Raw genomic sequence first — 18365 nt, forward strand, 5'->3', positions numbered from 1 at the left:
TGGTTTAAACAGGGAGTAGGATAAGAGTTAAGTTAAAGATATTAATAGCTAAAAATGTGAAGGGGTACTAGTGAGTTACAACACCTCCGTGTTGCACCATCCAGAATATGGTAAAGGTGCTAAGGTTCTGGGGAAGGGGAGGAGGGAGGATGGGGGAGACTAGGGGGGGAGGGGGAAGGAAAGGAGCGGAGGAAGGAAGGGGTGGGGGAGGGAAGAAGGGTGGGAGGGATGGGTGGCTAATATTGAGGTATGCTATAATGATGCTTATAACTGGAGAAGTTGTCTGTCTATACAATGCTTAAATGTGTGACTATAAATGTGCGGGGCTTGAATACTCCGCAAAAACGGAAGCAGGTATTTAGGGAAATGCAACGCCAGCAAGCCGATGTAATGTTTCTCCAGGAGACCCACCTTAGAAAAGTCCATGAATACTTAATGAATAATAAGCAGTACCCATATATAAGATGTGCATCAGCCACAGAGGTTCAGAAAAAGAGGGGAGTTTTGATAGCTCTATCCCGGTCCCTACCCTGGCAGGTGCATACAACGGTCAGGGATAAAGCGGGCAGATATATATTGCTGGTGGTCTCCCTTGATAAGGAATATTACACACTGATATGTGCATATGCACCCAATGAGAACCAGAGGATATTTATGCAGGAACGGGAGAGGATTTTACAAAAGCATGCTAAAGGTCATTTGGTGATAGGGGGCGACATGAACTTGACACTGGACCCGAAGCTAGATAACTCAGGGGGGGTGGCAAAATACGCGCAGGGAGATAGAGTAGCCTTCCAGTCTTGGCTGGCAAGGTGGGGGCTGACTGACTTATGGAGAGACACGCATGGGACTGAAAAATTTTTTACCCATTATGCCCCCCTCCACAAAACCTACTCGAGAATTGACTATTGGCTGGGCGATGCGATGGTGAGGAGGCAGGTTGAAAGGGTGACTATCGAGCCCTGCAGTTGGTCAGATCACTCTCTGGTGGTGCTAACGCTGAGGATGGGAAGAAGGCCTATAGGCCGTCCCCATTGGAGGCTAAATGAAGCCTTACTCCTAGAGCCACAGAATATAGCTGAATTGGAAAAGTACATAAAGGAATATATAGAGCTTAATGATAACGAAGACGCACATCCGACCAGTATTTGGGAGGGAATGAAAGCGGTATTAAGGGGTCAGATTATAGCATGGCAGGCACACATTGTTAGGGATCATAGGGGGAAGGAGGACACAGTCAGAAATAACATGGAGGCCAGTGAAAGAAAGCATAAAGAGGACCCGTCCGACACGCAAAAATTGCAGGAAGTGCAGCAACTCCGAGCACAGCTTAATGATCTCCAGATGACAGAGATAGCAGGACAGCTTCAGCGGGCTCGGCAGGAGCATTTTGAATTTGGAAATAGGGCTGGCCGGCTATTAGCAAATAAATTGAAAAAGCAAGCCCAAAGAAATTATATTGCAGGGGTATATAATGCATCAGGACAGTTAGTAAACCGCACAGAAGAGATACAGGAAGTGTTTAGGGATTATTATGGCCAACTTTATAAGTCGGACCTGAGGGGCACGAGGGAAGAGATCGCACAATATCTACAGGGGATACAAATGCCAGGCTTTTCGGAGAAGGAGGTGGAGGAGTTGTCCTCCCCCATAACGCTTGAGGAGATAGAAAGGGCAATCGCGAGTTTGCCTAACAATAAGGCGCCTGGGCCTGATGGATTCCCAGCGAGCTTCTATAAGCAGTTTTCCAAGTGGATAGCACCATTGCTATTAAAAGCAATCACAGCATTTGACAACATGGGGGAAATGCCTTACTCGTGGAGGGTGGCAGAGGTAGTCTTGATACAGAAGCCGGACAAGGATCCCCTATGCTGTGGATCATATAGACCCATTTCCCTATTAAATGTGGACTATAAAATTTTCACTAAAGTTCTGGCTGCGAGGCTGCAAAGGGTACTCCCGAGAGTGGTTCATGAGGATCAGGCGGGCTTCATAGAGGGCCGGCAGACGTTCGATAACATTAGGTGCCTGCTTCATGTGATTCAGCAAGCTAATGAAGAACCAGAATCGGCTCTACTCCTCTCGGTGGATGCTGAAAAAGCGTTCGACCGGGTGGAGTGGCCTTTTCTTTTTGGGGTCCTAAAGCAGATGGGATTGGAGGGAAGAATCTTAAAATGGTTCAGCTTGCTCTATACTAATCCCCTGGCAATCATAAAGATAAATGGGGCTTATTCGGAGCCGATAGGGCTGGGTAGGGGGACGAGGCAGGGATGTGCGGTGTCGCCCCTGTTGTTTGCAATATCTATTGAACCGTTAGCACAGAGAATTAGAGAACACAAGAGTATACGAGGTGTGGTTAGAGGTAAGAGGGAGCACAAGATTATGCTGTTTGCGGATGATGTTCTGCTGACCTTAGCACAGCCTAAACAATCGCTACAGCAGGTTACAGAGGAGATCTTGCAGTATGGGGAGCTCTCGGGCTTTAAAATTAATACCACTAAATCCGAAATACTTAATCTTACGGTACCGCAGAGGGAGGCCCAGGAATTGCAGAAATTATACCCATTCAAATGGGCAGCGCGGGCAATAAGATATCTTGGGGTTATGATTACCCCAAGAATAGAGCTTTTATATCAGGAAAACTTCCCTAAGAAGGTCAGGGAGCTTTTTGGAGAACTGGATAGGTGGGAGGGCCTTACGATCTCGTGGTTGGGCAGAATACATGCGGTAAAAATGATGCTCCTGCCGAAGCTGCTTTATCTATTTATGGCGCTTCCAATTCCCATCCCGCGTACCTTTCTCCAACAGCTGACTAAAAAGGTTTTTGCATATATTTTGAGGAAGTGGCCACCCAGGGTGCGTAGAAGTGTAATGTACCAAAGGCCAAACAAAGGCGGCATGGGGGTCCCAAATTTCTTTCTCTACTACCAGGCAGCGCAACTGCGGGTGTGCGCTGAATGGTACCCGACCAATACTAAAAAGTGGCTTCACTGGGAGCGAGCATGGATGGGGACTAGATACACAGGGGATGCACTCTGGAAACCGAGAAAGGAACTCTTAAGGATAATTGAGAGGGTCCCGTTGGGATTGAGCCACATCTTACATACCTGGCTTCAATTAAGAAAGCGGGCTTTCCCAGAAAGAAAATATTTCCAACAGATGGCAATACAAGATGCACCAGGGTTCCCCTTGGGGAAGGAGGAGAAGATATTTCAGATCTGGGCTAAGAGGGGTCTTTATCAACTGGGGCAAATTTGGGTCAACGGGGAAATGCGGTCATTTGAGGAGTTGCAAGAAGAGTATGGGTTGGAGGAGAGGGACTTAGTTTATTATAATTGCCTCAGAAATTATATACTCAAAAGAGCTAGGGATGAATTGGAGTTGGCAGAGACGGAGGTGGAAAAGGCAATGAGACAAGGAGGGGGTAGGGGTGGTATAACAAGGATATATAGAGCTCTGCTTCTGCTCTCGTCCCCACTGGGTTTTTATACTAGAAAATGGGAGGAGGAACTCCAGGGTAACTATACGGAAGAGTGGTGGACACATAGCTATAGACACCTATTGAAGCCCTCCATTGCCCAGCCTCTGGCAGAGAATGGATACAAGATCTTATACTGGTGGTATTATACCCCAGTTAGACTACAGAAGTTTTGCCCACAAATGTCGACAAATTGCTGGAGGGAATGTGGAGGGAAAGGCACATTTTGGCATATATGGTGGGAATGCCCAAAGGTTCAAAAGTACTGGACGGAGATCATGGACAGGGTGAAGGAAATGACTGAGATTAGCTATCCGAAAACGGCAGAGAATTGTCTTCTGCATGTAAGACCTAGAAAGAGCCCCATACATAGTCATAAGCTGGTCATCCATGTCTTAGGAGCAGCGAAATTAGCGCTCGCTCGGGCTTGGAAGCATCAGGAGACCCCAGCCATGCAGGTGGTGATGGGCAGGCTACATCACCTGTATCAAATGTCAAAATTGACGGCATTGCGACAAGGTCAGCTTCAAAAGTTTCAAAAAATATGGGATGCGTATGAACAATGGAAAGGAGTGGGATGAGGCAGGATGATGTACACCTGAGGGGGGGGGGGATGGGGAGGGAGGGGGGACGAATTGGAATGGAAAAGAAATGAGCATCTGAGCTGTATGATTTTCATTGTTTGCATGTAGTTGATGTAATAATTTCACCAGAAGCTTGTATCAGTAGAGATTGTTTATTTTTGAAAAACCAATAAACAAATATAAAAAGAAAATAATTTTTATTTTTTGGCATGCGGTGCTAACCGGGTGGTAAAAGGCATTCTACGTGCATAGACCATTACTGCCCAGTTAATTCGTGAGACCATACTATTAAGTCAGTGGGTGGTGGTAAGGTCTCAGACTCAAAATGGACGCGTGTCAATTTTCATTTTGCTGCACGTCCATTTTTGGCCAAAATGTTTTTAAAAGGCATTTTTTACAAATACGCTGAAAAATGGATCTGCGCGCGTCCAAAACATGCGCTTACATTAGCACAGGCTATTTTTCAGCGCACCTTAGTAAAAGGACCCCTAAGTGACTTGCCCAAAGTCACAAGAAGCATCAGTGAGATTTTAGCCATGCTTTCTCTGGTCTGCAGCCTGTTGCTCTTACTACTGAACAACTGTAGATCTGAGAACACACAGGAAACTATGTGCATACCTGGAAAATGTTTCTTAGAAAGCTCTGTAAGCATTCCACTTTTGTACAGGATGGAGTGATGTGACTCATACTGTACATGTGGGTATTAGAGAAGTAATTTTATTTACAGTAGTATATTTTATTATGATGTGGGAAAGGGTATTAACAACAACAAAAAAGAGAACCACAAAATAAAACATACCAAATGTTTTGATGCATTCACGATATCCGTGTTTCTGACCTCCTGCAGAGGTTTTTAAATGTTCTGTTCTTTTGTGTCTCACGGAATTATTCAAGCACAAAATTAATTGGTGGTAAGCTTTTTGCTTTTTTTTTTGTTTTTAAACTAGGTTGCGTATGAAGATTTCTGTCCAAATTCTGAAAATCCAGAGACGGGCAGTTTGATTGCAGTGCTGGCAGTTATTGGTGGCATAGACAGCCGCTTGAGGCTAGGTGGACAAGTAATACATGATGAATTTGCAGAGGGTACTGTGACACGCATTACTCCAAAGGGAAAAATCACTGTACAGTTCCATGAGGTGCGAGCCAGTCGAGTATGTCCTTTAAGTCAGCTGAAACCAGTAAGTATGTTTGTATTTGGCTCTAGTTTGAAAGACTTAATTTGTGAGCTTTGCTATGTTTGTGGGTTTTCTTTTTTTTTTTTTTTTTTTTAGTGAAGCAGTGTTTATTGAACTTTAGGTACGGTATAGAACCAAGTAATACAACAGACAAAATGAAATAGGACAACCCAGGGCCGGTCTTAGCAAGTGCGGGGCCCTATGCAGACTAATTTGATGGGGCCCCATTCTAGCCCACCCCCACCCTAGCTCCAGGGCTGGCCACCCCTCCCTCTGAGCTCCAGGGCGGCCACCCCTCCTTCCCAGGCCGCTCCCTCCGAGCTCCCAGGCCATCCCCTCTGAACTCCCTCCCAGCTCCAAGGCCCCCAGCTCCAGGGCTCTCCTCCCCTTCCTCCCTCCCTCCCTCCCTCCCTTTCACCCAGCTCCAAGGCCCCCCTCCCACCCACCCACCCAGCTCCAAGTCCTCCCCTCCCAACTACCAAGCTGCTTCTGTCAAAGTCCTCTTCCCTGAAGGAAACCTAAGCAAAGAACATGTGACAATTACCAAATTATGGACAGTGGCTACTATTGTATGAATGTGTTAGCCCAGTGGTTCCCAAACCTGGACCAGGAGGCATCCCAGGCAGTCAGGTGTTCAGGATATCCACAATGAATATCCATGAGAGATATTTACATGCACTGCCTCCACTATATGCAAATATAATTAACATAATTTTATTTGTATTTGGGTAATGACTGTAATATAATTTTTAATAGCATTTTTCTCAAAGCATGAAGTTGACTTGGTTAACTTCTGCTGTATACCAAAAAGTAGTAAATAATAGTAATAAACAATATTAAGTGCATTATTATAGTATACCACTACATACTTCAAAACAGAAGGAGCAAGTTCCCACAAATCATCTAGACACAGGTAAAAAAAATCAACTTTCAAATGCTCCCTGGTTTCAACCTAATACATATTAAATGGTGGGATATGAATGTCATAAATGAATAAATAGAAACTCTGAATGCTAAGCACCTGATTCTCATAACGTGATGTCTGTTTTAGTGGCCCATTACCAGGAGAAAAAAAATCTCTGCATGAATATAACAGCCCCTCTAACTGACCACTGATTAAGATTTATAACAAATTACTACTCTACCTATGAAAAGTTATCCCGTTTTTATGCTTCCTCTGTGTACATCCGTATGCTGCATAAGATGGCATGTTTGAAAATATAAAGTGAGATGAAATAAAAATGCTACCAGCAATAAAGAATGACAGCGTAGATGCAGCAGCTGATAGGTTTGCTTGCTTTGTTTTGCGTATATGGGGATTGATGGCTGCACGAGGAAGGGAAAACTCAGACTGACCTAATTGGTTTCAGCGTTTTGACGTCACTTCATCTCCTGTCTATTAAACCTCCTTGGTCTAAGCAGCCATCATTCCCAGTGACGTCACTTCCTCTATTGATGAGAATAACTTTGTAACAATAGGAGATGGCAGATTTGGAAAGGACATTTCCCTTTTATAGTAGAGGGGTGAAAAGGACGGCTCAGTACCTTGCAATCCAAATATGTGCAGACTTGGTAGACGGCATGGCAGTAACTATGGGACGCTATTAAAGAATTTAAAGAATAATTTAAGTAGGTGGCATGGGGGAGGTTTTTCTTGTTGGGGAAGAACTGCAAGATGTTAGGATGAATATATTGCTCAGAATACTTTAGCTTTTTTGGATTCTATTTCTTTGGCTGCTGAGGAGGATGCTAATAGATTTACACAGGGAAGTATCCTAGTTGATTTAAAAAATTGAGGGTGGCAAGGGTGATATTAAATAGAAGAAGAGCATCTGGTATTGCCCAGTTGCGGTTAATATTATTTGGAGGCACAATTAAAGCATCTCTTGAAATGAAAACTAGGTTAGAAGAAAAAAGTAGTCCAAAAATAGTTTGGTGGGTGTGCGTGTGTTGAAACACCTGCTATGGCTTTTGGAGGAGGGGTCTTGGAAAGAGAAGCTGCTAAATCCATTTACAAGAAACTTGGGAAGGGGATGGGGGTTTGAAAAGGATTATGGCAGTGCTAAAGAGCATTCATATTTGACCCGGACAGTTCCCACTGGACAATTCCCACCCACCAATTCCCCCCCCCCCCCCCCCCCGGAACAATTCCCACTTAAAGGGGAGAATTCCCACCCAGGACTCCCCCGCCCCTGTCATTTTCCACCCTCCGTACCTTTATTTTTTTTTTAAACCTTTGTTTTCATTCTTGTATCGCATCTCTTTTTTGTTTTCCAAGTAAATTCCCATAAGTCCTGGCGGATGCATTGCGTTTCAGATGCTGGTGGGGAGGATTTTTTGTCTAGCAGACGGATGTACACAGAGGAAGTATAATGACGGAATAACTTTTCATAGGTAGAGTAGTATTTCGTTATAATTTGTAATCAGTGTGTCATTTTGAAGGGCAGATTATAGGGATAACTAGCCCTGTTTTGTTTGTGCAGCATACGGATGTACACAGAGGACAAACTGTTAGTTTTTAATTCACTATCTGTTTTATATATATAAAAAAAAATTAATGGACTCTGTCCGTGTATGTCTGTGGTATCATTTGGCTATAGTCTCATCCATCCAGTTTGACAAAGTATTAACCTGTTCTTTTTGTGTTTCAGGTTCCAGTAGTGGGATTTAATGTGAACAATTTACCTTTTACTGAACCCATGCTATCTGTCTGGGCACAACTGGTAAACCTGGCAGGACACAAGCTAGAAAAATACAGGATGAAAAAATCCCCCAGGCGTGGCATTACAGGTATTTTGTTCAACCTAATTAGCTAGCTGTTTCGCCTTAGAAAATGCTATTAAATTAATACTAATGGACAACATGTTTAGAATATTTTGATTAACATTAAAGGTTTGGTTATGTTATGTTCCTGTGTGATTTTTAGCTTGTAAACCACTTTGGTCTTTGGTAATGCAGTATAGTAAATGTGATAAACATAAACATATCCAGACGTAGATCAGTTGAATTACTAAACCTTAAAATACTTTGAATGTGTGCACACCTTCCAGAATATGCACCATGGGAATTTTCTGTCTTACCCATATACTTTAAAACAGTGGTTCCCAACAGGCAGAATGCTTACTCTAAGGGATACATGGTGTCCAGCACCCACTGCTGTCCACCTGTTTGCCTCCCCCCGACTCCATGCCTGGAAAGAAATAGGGCTGTTGGCTTGTACTGGTCCTGCCCCTCCAAAACAAATCTTTGTTTTTCCAGCTATGGAGTCGAGAGGCAATAACAGGTGGGTGCAGGTGCCAGTGAGGAAGGTTAGGGTGATGTGGCTAGGGTGGGGGAGTAAAGAAAGAGAGTTTGAGTGAGGCTGGATATTGGTAGTGGAGGGAGAGAGAGATGGGCAATGGTGGTGATTGATGGAGGAAACAGAGAGAGAGAAGACAATGCTTTATGGTGGGGCGAGGGAAAGAGATAGAGATGGGGCAGTGGGGAATTGGAGTAAAGAGAGACAGGACAATGGAAGAGGAGAAAGAAATAAGATAGTTCTGGATGGCTGAGATAGAGAGGAGATGCATCGTGCCCCGGTGGGGGGGGGGGGGGGGGGGGGGTAAAACGGAAAAATGTTGCATGGTTGGAGGTGAGAAAGAGGGGAGAGGTTGCATGGCTGTGGGGAGAGACACACAAAGAAGGGAAATGATGCGTGGCTGGGGAGCACACACACACACAAACACTGAAGATGTTGCATGGCTGGGGGGAGACGCACACACAGAGATGAATGATAGACTTGAGTGAGAAGAAATATCTCATGAATAGGAGACCCTGGCAAGAGAGTTAAGAGAAGACGGGGGAGCGCAAAAAACAGGTACTTGGACCAATATGATTAGAAAAATAAAATGACCAGACAACAAAGGTATAAGTCAGTTTTTGGAATGTACATCTGTCAACCTGTCCATTTCAAAACTGTGCTGGTCAGGGCTCAGAGATACTTGGCTTGCAGAAGTTGAAAAACACTGCTTTAAAGTCCTTCATATGTTTAGATTATGTTGTATTTATTTATGCTTTATTATTCTTTGGGGCTCATTTTCAAAAGAGAAAAACGTCCGAAAAGTGGCATAAATCTGCATTTGGATGTTGTCCTCGCACAAAAACGACCAAATTGGTATTTTTGAAACCAATTATTAGATGTTTTTCTATAAAGTCTGTCAGAAGTGCATTCATATCACAAGGGGGCATGTTGGATGTGTTAAGGGCGGGATCTAGGCGCTCCTAACATTTGGGCGTTTTTCAGCCATAATGGAACAAAACAAAACTGTCCAGGACTAAAGCTAAGATGTTTTGAGTTAGACCTGTTTTTATAACGAAAAAGGCACAAAATGGTACCCTAAATGACCAGATGACCACTGTAGGGTATCAGGGATGACTTCCTCTTACTTGCCCAGTGGTCACTGACCCCCTCCCAACCCCCCTAAATTGTTATTTAAAACAATACTTACCAGCTTCTATGCCAGCCTCAGATGTAATACTCAGGTCCATTAGAGCAGCATGCAGGTCCCTGGAGTAGTCTAGTGGTGGGTGCAGTGCACGGCAGACAGGTGGACCTAGGCCTATGCCTCCCCTACCTGTTATACTTGTGGTGGAAACTCTCCAGAAACCCACTGTACCCACATATAGGTGCTCCTTCACCCATAAGGGCTACTGTAATGGTGTACAGTTGGGGGTAGGGTTTTTGGGTAGGTTTTGTGGGGCTCAGCAGAGAAGATAAGGGAGCAGCTGTGAAATGTGTACCTGCGAGCATTTATTTGAAGTCTAGTGCAGTGCCCCATTGCTCTCTTGGGAGCACAGAAGAGCAGAGCAGAGACAGAGTTGCTGCAATGGGCAGGAAAGAGTGGGATTCTTTCCTGCAGCCGCAGAAGCCACTTACACCACCAGGGTGGGACCCTTCACGGTAGGACTTTGGAAGGCTGTAATGTGTGGCAGCAGTGGCCAGTGGAGCCCAACGGGTAAGCATTGGCAGTTTCTGGTGCCCCTTGAATGTTGGTGCCCCTGCCGTACATACCCTGCTTACCACATTTTGCTGGCCCTGTCAGGAGTGAAATGTGGCTGGTACCCTTAGTAGAATTCCTCAACTAACTCTATGAGCAGATCTCAGGGAGTTTGTGTTCAGAGTGCTTCATGGGGCCTTCCTTATTCAGGTGCAGGACGGAGAGATTGTCCTTTCCAGCTTGTGTCTAGTGCTCCAGGAAGGACAACAATTTTTACCATGACATGTGGACGTGTATATTCATTCAACAGTTCTGGTCTGAGGTAGCATCATTTTTAAGCGGCCTATTCCACCAGAGAATCCAACTTACCGTGGAATTGTTTTTCTTTGATCTGACAGAGGAGGAGGGAGGGAAGGAGGTATGGAATTGGTGGGTAAAGAAAAGAAGGCATTCTTCTTAGTGGGGAGGAAGTGTATACTATGTTCACGGGCAAGTCTGGAGACTCCCTCATTTTGGTCCTCGTGTACCTGGGTCTATATCTGCAAAAACAGTAACAAAGTACATTTCTGCTTGGGATCCTTAATTTAAATCTGTATCATCTGCAGCACGGAGTTTGATACTGAACCATTTGTATCCTTCTAGTAAATGTTTGTTTTGATGCATCCTTGCTTTTGCTACTTTTGAACCATTATGGGTATTGGTTCTGGTGGGGGGAGGGGAAAGGAGGGAGGTGCAGGGATTTTGTTAGGTAGTCATTTATATTTTGTCATTATTGTTAGCAAGGAGCTATAAGAATTCAAGCTTGGTCTGAAGTTCCTTTGTGAAATTGCTTATTACTGGGTCTTTATCTGCTGTCATTTACTATGTTACTAAGTTTCTGTCTCAATAAAAAAAAGTTTAAACAATTAAATGAGAAAGGAAACCAGGTTTGTTATTGACTGCTCCTGTGATATGTAAGACTTTTAAAATAATATTGTGGTGCATGCACTGCAGAACAATTTCCCTAAGCAGTGCCCATGTTTTAGTAGGTAACCTAGAAATGGCCTCTACTACAATATCTTTATTTGCTTACTAGGTGTCCCAGATATGCAGAAGTCTCATGATGGGAAACAGTTCTACAGTGTGATATCTCTCACTAAACCCCACTTTTCCAGCTCATAGGAATTGTTTGGACCATCATTCACCTCTGAAATATATACCAACCAAGTCCTTTGCCATCCAATGCATCATTAACGTTTCTAGCTCTTTATTGTATATGGAGGGTCTGCCAAAATGCCGAACTATTAAATGACTCTAAAAATGCTCCCAGATCCAGATGTCCTTTTTTATGGTGGTACTTCTTTTGCACTCCTGATGTCGCTAAAGCCAAATGCTTTTTGAGGATCAGTCCGTGGGTTTAACCCAGGAGGTGAAACTGAATACACAATTAATGATTGAAACTGCCATAGGGTCACCTTTCTAAAGTGCCTAATGTCTCTTACTGTGCTCCTCAGTGTTTGACGTTTGTCGTGTGGTAACCTTTAAAATTTATGACATAGTGTCCAGAAATCCATGATTATGGCTGATCCAGTGGGTTTTTTCCCCCCAGTTCTGAAAAGAATGCAAAACTGATGGGCTACATCTAAAATCGTTTCCAGGATCTTACTACATTCCCCAATTCTGCCCAATAAATAGGAAATAATCTAAAAAAATGAATAGCTTTACTGTGCCAGATGATTCGCACCATCACCCAGTGAACAAAGGAGCTAAACCATTCAAAATGTGCATTAAAAATGGGACACTCCATCAGTACACATTTGTCAAAATAAAATACCCATCTAAATTCAAAACCAGTACATGGAAGGAATCTGGATGGTACTGGCAGCTGAAATTCTGATTCATTTTCTGTTTTTACCTAATATGGCCATCCCCTTTTCCGACCCATGAACTACATTGCCTGATCTATTGTGGCGTTATGGACAGAGCACAAATGTGGGTCAATGTGATCATTACCTAAATAGTCCTTTGGGTATGATAAATTGTGAGTGAGGCAGAACTTAAGAATAGCCATACTGTGTCAGAGCAATGGTCCATCTAACCCAGTATCCTGCTTCCAACAGGGGCCAATCCAGGTCACAAGTACCTAGGAGAAACCCACATAGTAGTAACATTTCATGCTACTGATCCCAGGGCAAGCAGTGGCTTCCCCCATGTCTATCTCAATAGCAAACTATGGACTTTTCCTCCAGGAACTTTCTCAAAGCTTTTTTAAACCCAGATACGCTTCTTACTGTAGTAAACACAGAGGTAATAAGGTAAGGCTTGGCAATGGGATATTATGTAAGAAGCCTGCAGCTCTGCCTAACGATGCTTCCTTTTCAATTTAGCTTTGGCTATCTGAGGTGTCAGTTCAGGACATGGAGTTATCTGGGTACAGAACAAGTGTAAGAGAATAGAAAATCCTTCGAGAAGCCTTTTGGATATCCTGTGGCATCCCAGGCTAAGGAAGTTTGTTTAACCATAGTAGTATAGTTTCAAGGTTGATGGGTTTGTGGCCAGGCCAATGAGCATTGCAGTACTGCTGATGGCTTTGTTGGCATTTGTTTCTGGGGCCCTGCATTGTATGGCTAGGTGGGAGGCACTTCGGACTGCACAGTTGTGTCAAAATTTGTGTGAGTTTAAAATGTGCATTATGTTTATTTCCAAGAATTAGAAGATTTTGGGCCTTTTGAAGAGTTGTAAAGTGGGTATCATGAAATCTGTCAGGACTAAAGGGCCTATGGACTGTCATCACATCCAACCAAAGGTCAATGCTCCCATAGCAACATATGACCACCTAAACTTCCGGAAAGTAGTAAAAACTAACCTGTTCAAAAAGGCATACCCTAACGAACCAACCTAAATGCCTTAACCCTGCAACACAACAAACCCAAAGCTCATATTGGACATAACTCTTCCTCCTTATGATTCCGCAATGTGTCTGTCACACGTGAACTTTACCATAACCTCACCCTGTATTTGTTTCATACCAGTTCTGGCGATCGCCTCTACGGTACTATGTAAGCCACATTGAGCCTGCAAATAGGTGGGAAAATGTGGAATACAAATGCAACAAATAAATAAATAGCACCATATTATGGATGGATCTTTGGCCGTGCTCTTCTTAAACTTTGTTATAAACCACACCCACTCACCATAGCGTTTGTGTGCAAGAGTAATATATCTGATTAAGTAGTCTCTCAAAGATCTTATCAACCAGAACGTTTGTAAATATATTAAATGCAGAAACTGAGTTACTAATGTATTTAAATATTATTTTTGTCCCTGTCATTGTTGGTTGACCCTAAGAAACACAGGATTTCTATAGCTCTTTCCCTTTATGACCTTATAAGATGAATTCTTTTTTAGAATATTCTTACATTTTGACTGTCATAATCTTCATAATAAAGCATCTTCATGCACAGCAGATTGTTTTATTTGGTTAGCCTTCTGAAATAAAAATAAACAAAATTCTGTACTCTTTCTTTTCACAGATCAAGTGGACTTGGACCGTTTAAGATGCCAGCAGTTAAAATTGTACATACTGAAAGCAGGTCGAGCTTTGTTGTCTTACCAAGATAAGTTGCGGCAGATCTTGTCTCAGCCAGCTATTATCGAGTCAGGGTTAATGCATTCAGGTATGATTTGGGCCCACTGAAACTAGTCATCACAGAAAATGAATGCCCCTTGTTGTAGCACTTGCTCTTTGATGACAATGTGTGATTTGCTGTCAAAATTAAAATCATGTTTAAAAGTTAAGTCGAGTAGTTGACTCAGTTGTAGTGCGTGCACTGTCATTTGGGAAAACCAGGAATGATTTCTGATCCTATCAGGGCTGTGGGATAGTACTGTAAGGTCAGGGAGCTTGTATAATTCAGTATTCTTGAAGTTGCTTCAAATGGCAAGAACACCTTTTTCCTGGTTTATATTTGTAAATTAGTATTTTTTCTTTCAGTATGATTTTTATTAACCATTTTGTGACAAGATTAATATCAGACAGTGGAGATAACCAGTAAGTCGAATTGATAACAAAGAAATTGTGTTCACTCCAAAGTCCTTAAAAAGAGTCTTTTTTTCAAACTGTACTATTCAGTTTCTAAGCGGGACTTATAGACTTTGGTGTACATACTGTTTTCTTGTTGTCATTTTGACATACTGGTTGTCTGGTGTTCTGATATTCTTCATGGAGATTTTCTTCCTTTTTTTGTATGATTAGCAATAGAACATTACAGGAGAAAAATGACAAACCTGTAGTAAACCTTGCAATTTCTCCTGCACCAAAAGGAGCCTAGAAAGAACAGTTCTGTACACAGGGAAAGACCTGCTTCTCTGTGTGTCCTGTAGGGGAGCAAAGTATCCTGTTCACCAAGGGTGATAATCTTTAAGGTCATTAACCCCTTTTACCTTAAATGCTGTTTTTGCCGCCTTCTTTGTCTGCGCCACTGGAGTTAAGAAAATATGATCCTGACGATCGCCCTAAACCTAGCCCTTTCATTATTTCAAAAATTGAAATGGGAACCAAATTTGGCTGCTCTAATCTGACCCAGTAAACCAAGGAGTGTTCAACATAGTGTTCTCGCATAGCTTTTAATATTGCTGCTTGTTGGTATCTTCTTAAGGGCCTCATTTACCAAACTGTGCTAGCGATCCGGGCACGGAAATGCCGACAAGGCCCATTCACTTTCAGTGGTCTTCGTCGACACTGCCACATGGGAATTGCTAGTGCCATTTGGTAAAAGAAGCTTTAAGTTAGGAAATTCTACGCCTCCCCTCTCCTTAGTGTGTTGAAATGTCACAAGATTTAGCTTAGGCTTTTTCCTAAGCCAAACAAAGTCCTTCAGCATCCTAACCCACACCTTAAATTGCTTTCTAGTTATTTGCAATGGGAGCTGGGCAAATAAGAACTAAAACTCGGTTAATATCATTTGTATAGTGTTAGAATCTATGCAGTATCACTTTGAGATCAGAAGCCCTACTACACATGAGAAAGGGTGTACATTAAATTTAGTAACAACACTAACAGCGATGCAGCTCTTTGAGCAGGGACTGTCTTTTGTGTATGGTGTACAGCGCTGCGTATGCCTTGTAGCGCTATAGAAATGATAAGTAGTAGCAGTAGCAGTAGGATGCATCAGATAAGGTCAGAAATGGATTAGTCACCTTTATTATGGTTGGATCATTATTTAGCAAAGTTTCCTTTGTATTTTAGTAATTAAAAAAAATAGGAACTGAAATTTTAGGTCCTAGAAGAAAGATAGAGCCAGTTAAATTTTGGTCATCTGTTGATAGTAATCTGAACTTTAAACAGTTTCTGGAGGAAAGTATTAAATTACATAAAAGAGAGCTTCAATCTCCATGGTATTCTGATACACTCCAGGATTTGAAAAGATCATGTCATAAGTTAGAAAGAACTTGGAAGAAGTCTCAAGATCCATTGAGTAAAAAGATCATGGCGAGTAATGATTTGAAAATGTCAAATCGATGTAACTAAAGCTAAAAAGCAATATTATAAAACACTGATAAGTGAAGGTCCTCAGAATACAAAAATGCTTTTTAAAAATTTCAATAATGTGATTAGAACTTCATTAGTGGCTGAAGCTTCAGAAATACAACATCTTTTAGCTGAAGCATTAGCCAGTTAGAGAAAATAAGATTGTCTCCTACTAGTGGTCTTTGTGTATCTAAGAAAGTTATGGTAAATCATAGTGATGACATACCAACAGATAGAATCCGGTCAGCTTTTCAAGTGATTCAAGACAAGGCCGCAGAGAGGGGGGGCAGGGGGGGACAAAATTCCCTGGGCCCAGACCTCCAAGGGGGGCCCGGCGCTGCAGTCCTCAGTCTCACCCGCCCGCCCTTGGCTCCATCGACAGCCCCCCCTCCGTCTGCCACTGGGCCCCATGCATTCAAATCAGCAGCGCCGCAGCCTCACCTCCCTGTGAAAGCGGCAGATCGCCTCCCTTTGGGCCTTCCCTCCCTCTGTCCCACCCTCGTCTGATGTAACTTCCTGTTTCCGCGAGGGTGGGAGGGAAGGCCCGAAAGGAGGCGATCTGCTGCCTTCACATGGAGGTGAGGCTGCGTCGCTGCCGATTTTGAATGCAGGGGGCCTGGTGGCGGACAGAGGGGGGCTGGGTGTGAGTGGGTGGGGACTGCAGTGCTGGGCGGCCTGAGTAGCGATTGGGGGGTGCGCTGGCGGCAGCAGCGGCAGGGCCCCAGGTGGTGACCTTGCCCCATGTCCGGCTCAGTCTCTCGGCGGCCCTGATTCAAGAAACAGAGAGAGCAATTAAGTTGAAGAAATTTGGAAGCGAGTCATGTCTAATAGATTCATGTCCATCATTTTTATTGAATAGTATGCCCTGATTCAAGAAACAGAGAGAGCAATTAAGTTGAAGAAATTTGGAAGAGAGTCATGTCTAATAGATTCATGTCCATCGTTTTTATTGAATAGTATGCCAAAAGAGATTGTATCATGGATAACTAACTTTGTGAATAAACTGTTTTAGGAGTGAGTTTTTCCAGCTGACTTGGGTGAAATAATTTTGACACCTATTCCGAAGTCAGAGGGAGCTGATTTGACTCAGGCTTCAAATTTTTGTCCAGTGGCTAGTATACCCTGGATAGCAAAGTTGATTGAATCTCTAGCAGCTTCTTGAACAGTGGAGTTTTTTAGATGCTTTTCAAGTCTAACATACATCACAGCATGGTTATAGACCTTTTCACAGCACAGAATCCTTGTTTCTGAATTTATTATCTAATATAAAAACATGTTTAGGCAAGAAAATACCATCTGTCTTATTGCAGTTTGATGTTTCAGGAGCCTTTGATACGGTGGATCATGCGTTGTTGTTAGAACAATTGAGCGATCTGGTTTGGTAGGGGCAGTCTTGGACTGGTTTAGAGGTTTTTTCACAGAATAGGAGAGATACAAAGTAAAAAAAGATGGGTAACTTGTTGAAAAGTTGGTCTTCTGTTTGTGTAGTCCTTCAGGGGTTACCTTTGTCTCCTATTTTTTAAAATGTTTTTATGAGTACTGTAGGCCCTGCAACGGGTTTTTCATTTCTTTTTACTCTGATGATATTTTCATTCTTGTTACTTTGGAATCGGGCAGTGATGATAGTAAAAAATGAATAGTGAATTGTATTGAAAGGACCCATAGTTGGGCAACAGAGAACTTATTAAAGCTAAACATTTCCAAAACAAAATTATTATATTTTAGTCACACTTTATTGGACATTCCTAAAGCTATTACAGTAAGTTCCGGAGAACAACTACATTTTGAAACTTTTGGAAGAGTTTTAGGTGTTGTATTGGATACTCAGCTGACAATGGAGCATCAATTAAAGAACTTGAGTAAGAAGATCTACTTTAAATTACACCGGTTATGGACAGATCTTTGTTTTTTTCCTGATCATTACTGTGTGTTAGTTCAAGCGATTGTTCTGACTCAGCTGGATTACTGCATTGTTTTATATGCAGGGATTTATAGGAATCTAGTAAAAAGATTGCAGTTAATGCAGAATAGTGTGTCAAGGCTGATTTTTGGAGCTAAGAGGTTTGATCATGTGACACATTTGTTGAGGGCTCTACATTGACTATCAGTTGAAGCCCGCGTAGAATTTAAGGTTGCTTATATGGTCTTTAAAATGATCTGTTATTTCTGTCCAAGTACCAATTTACAATTATTGTCTATTCCGTCTTTTAAATTAGCATCTCGTTTTTGTTGTACTTTTAATTTAGGTTATACCATAGTCAAATGAGTTATTGAAAACATTTCATAAAAGTTCATTCTGCTATCAATCTAGCAAGATGTGGAATAGCCTTCCAGTTTCCATAAGAAGTAAACTTAATTATTTAGTATTTTGAAACTTGCTAAAGGCCCATTTATTCAATGAGTATTTGGATCGATTCCATTAGTTCTTTGCTCTTTTGTAACTGACTATTTTAGTTGTAACCGGCTTTGATTCTGATTGAAAAAGGTGGGATATAAATGCTGGATTGGATTGGATATTCTCCCCCACCATGTGAGGGTAATATGTTTCCTGTTGTCAAGGTCAGATTATCTCTGTTTTGTAAGTTGGTCATAATTCAGATGGTAGAGGTCATCAAGCTGCTTAGAGATATAGATGCCTAAGTA

The 18365-nt window shown here is 42.4% G+C and overlaps 1 protein-coding gene across 1 annotated transcript in view; it reads left to right on the forward strand.

Moving 5' to 3' along the window:
* The window catches only part of HERC2 (HECT and RLD domain containing E3 ubiquitin protein ligase 2), a 921269-nt gene that overhangs the window by 359263 nt on the left and 543641 nt on the right, over positions 1–18365 (forward strand). The window contains 3 exon segments of the mRNA XM_030201308.1: positions 5010–5240; positions 7889–8027; positions 13726–13869. Coding sequence (XP_030057168.1) covers positions 5010–5240; positions 7889–8027; positions 13726–13869 — 514 coding nt within the window.

Source organism: Microcaecilia unicolor, chromosome 4 (genome assembly GCF_901765095.1).
Source record: "Microcaecilia unicolor chromosome 4, aMicUni1.1, whole genome shotgun sequence".
NCBI classification, from domain to species: Eukaryota; Metazoa; Chordata; class Amphibia; order Gymnophiona; family Siphonopidae; genus Microcaecilia; species Microcaecilia unicolor.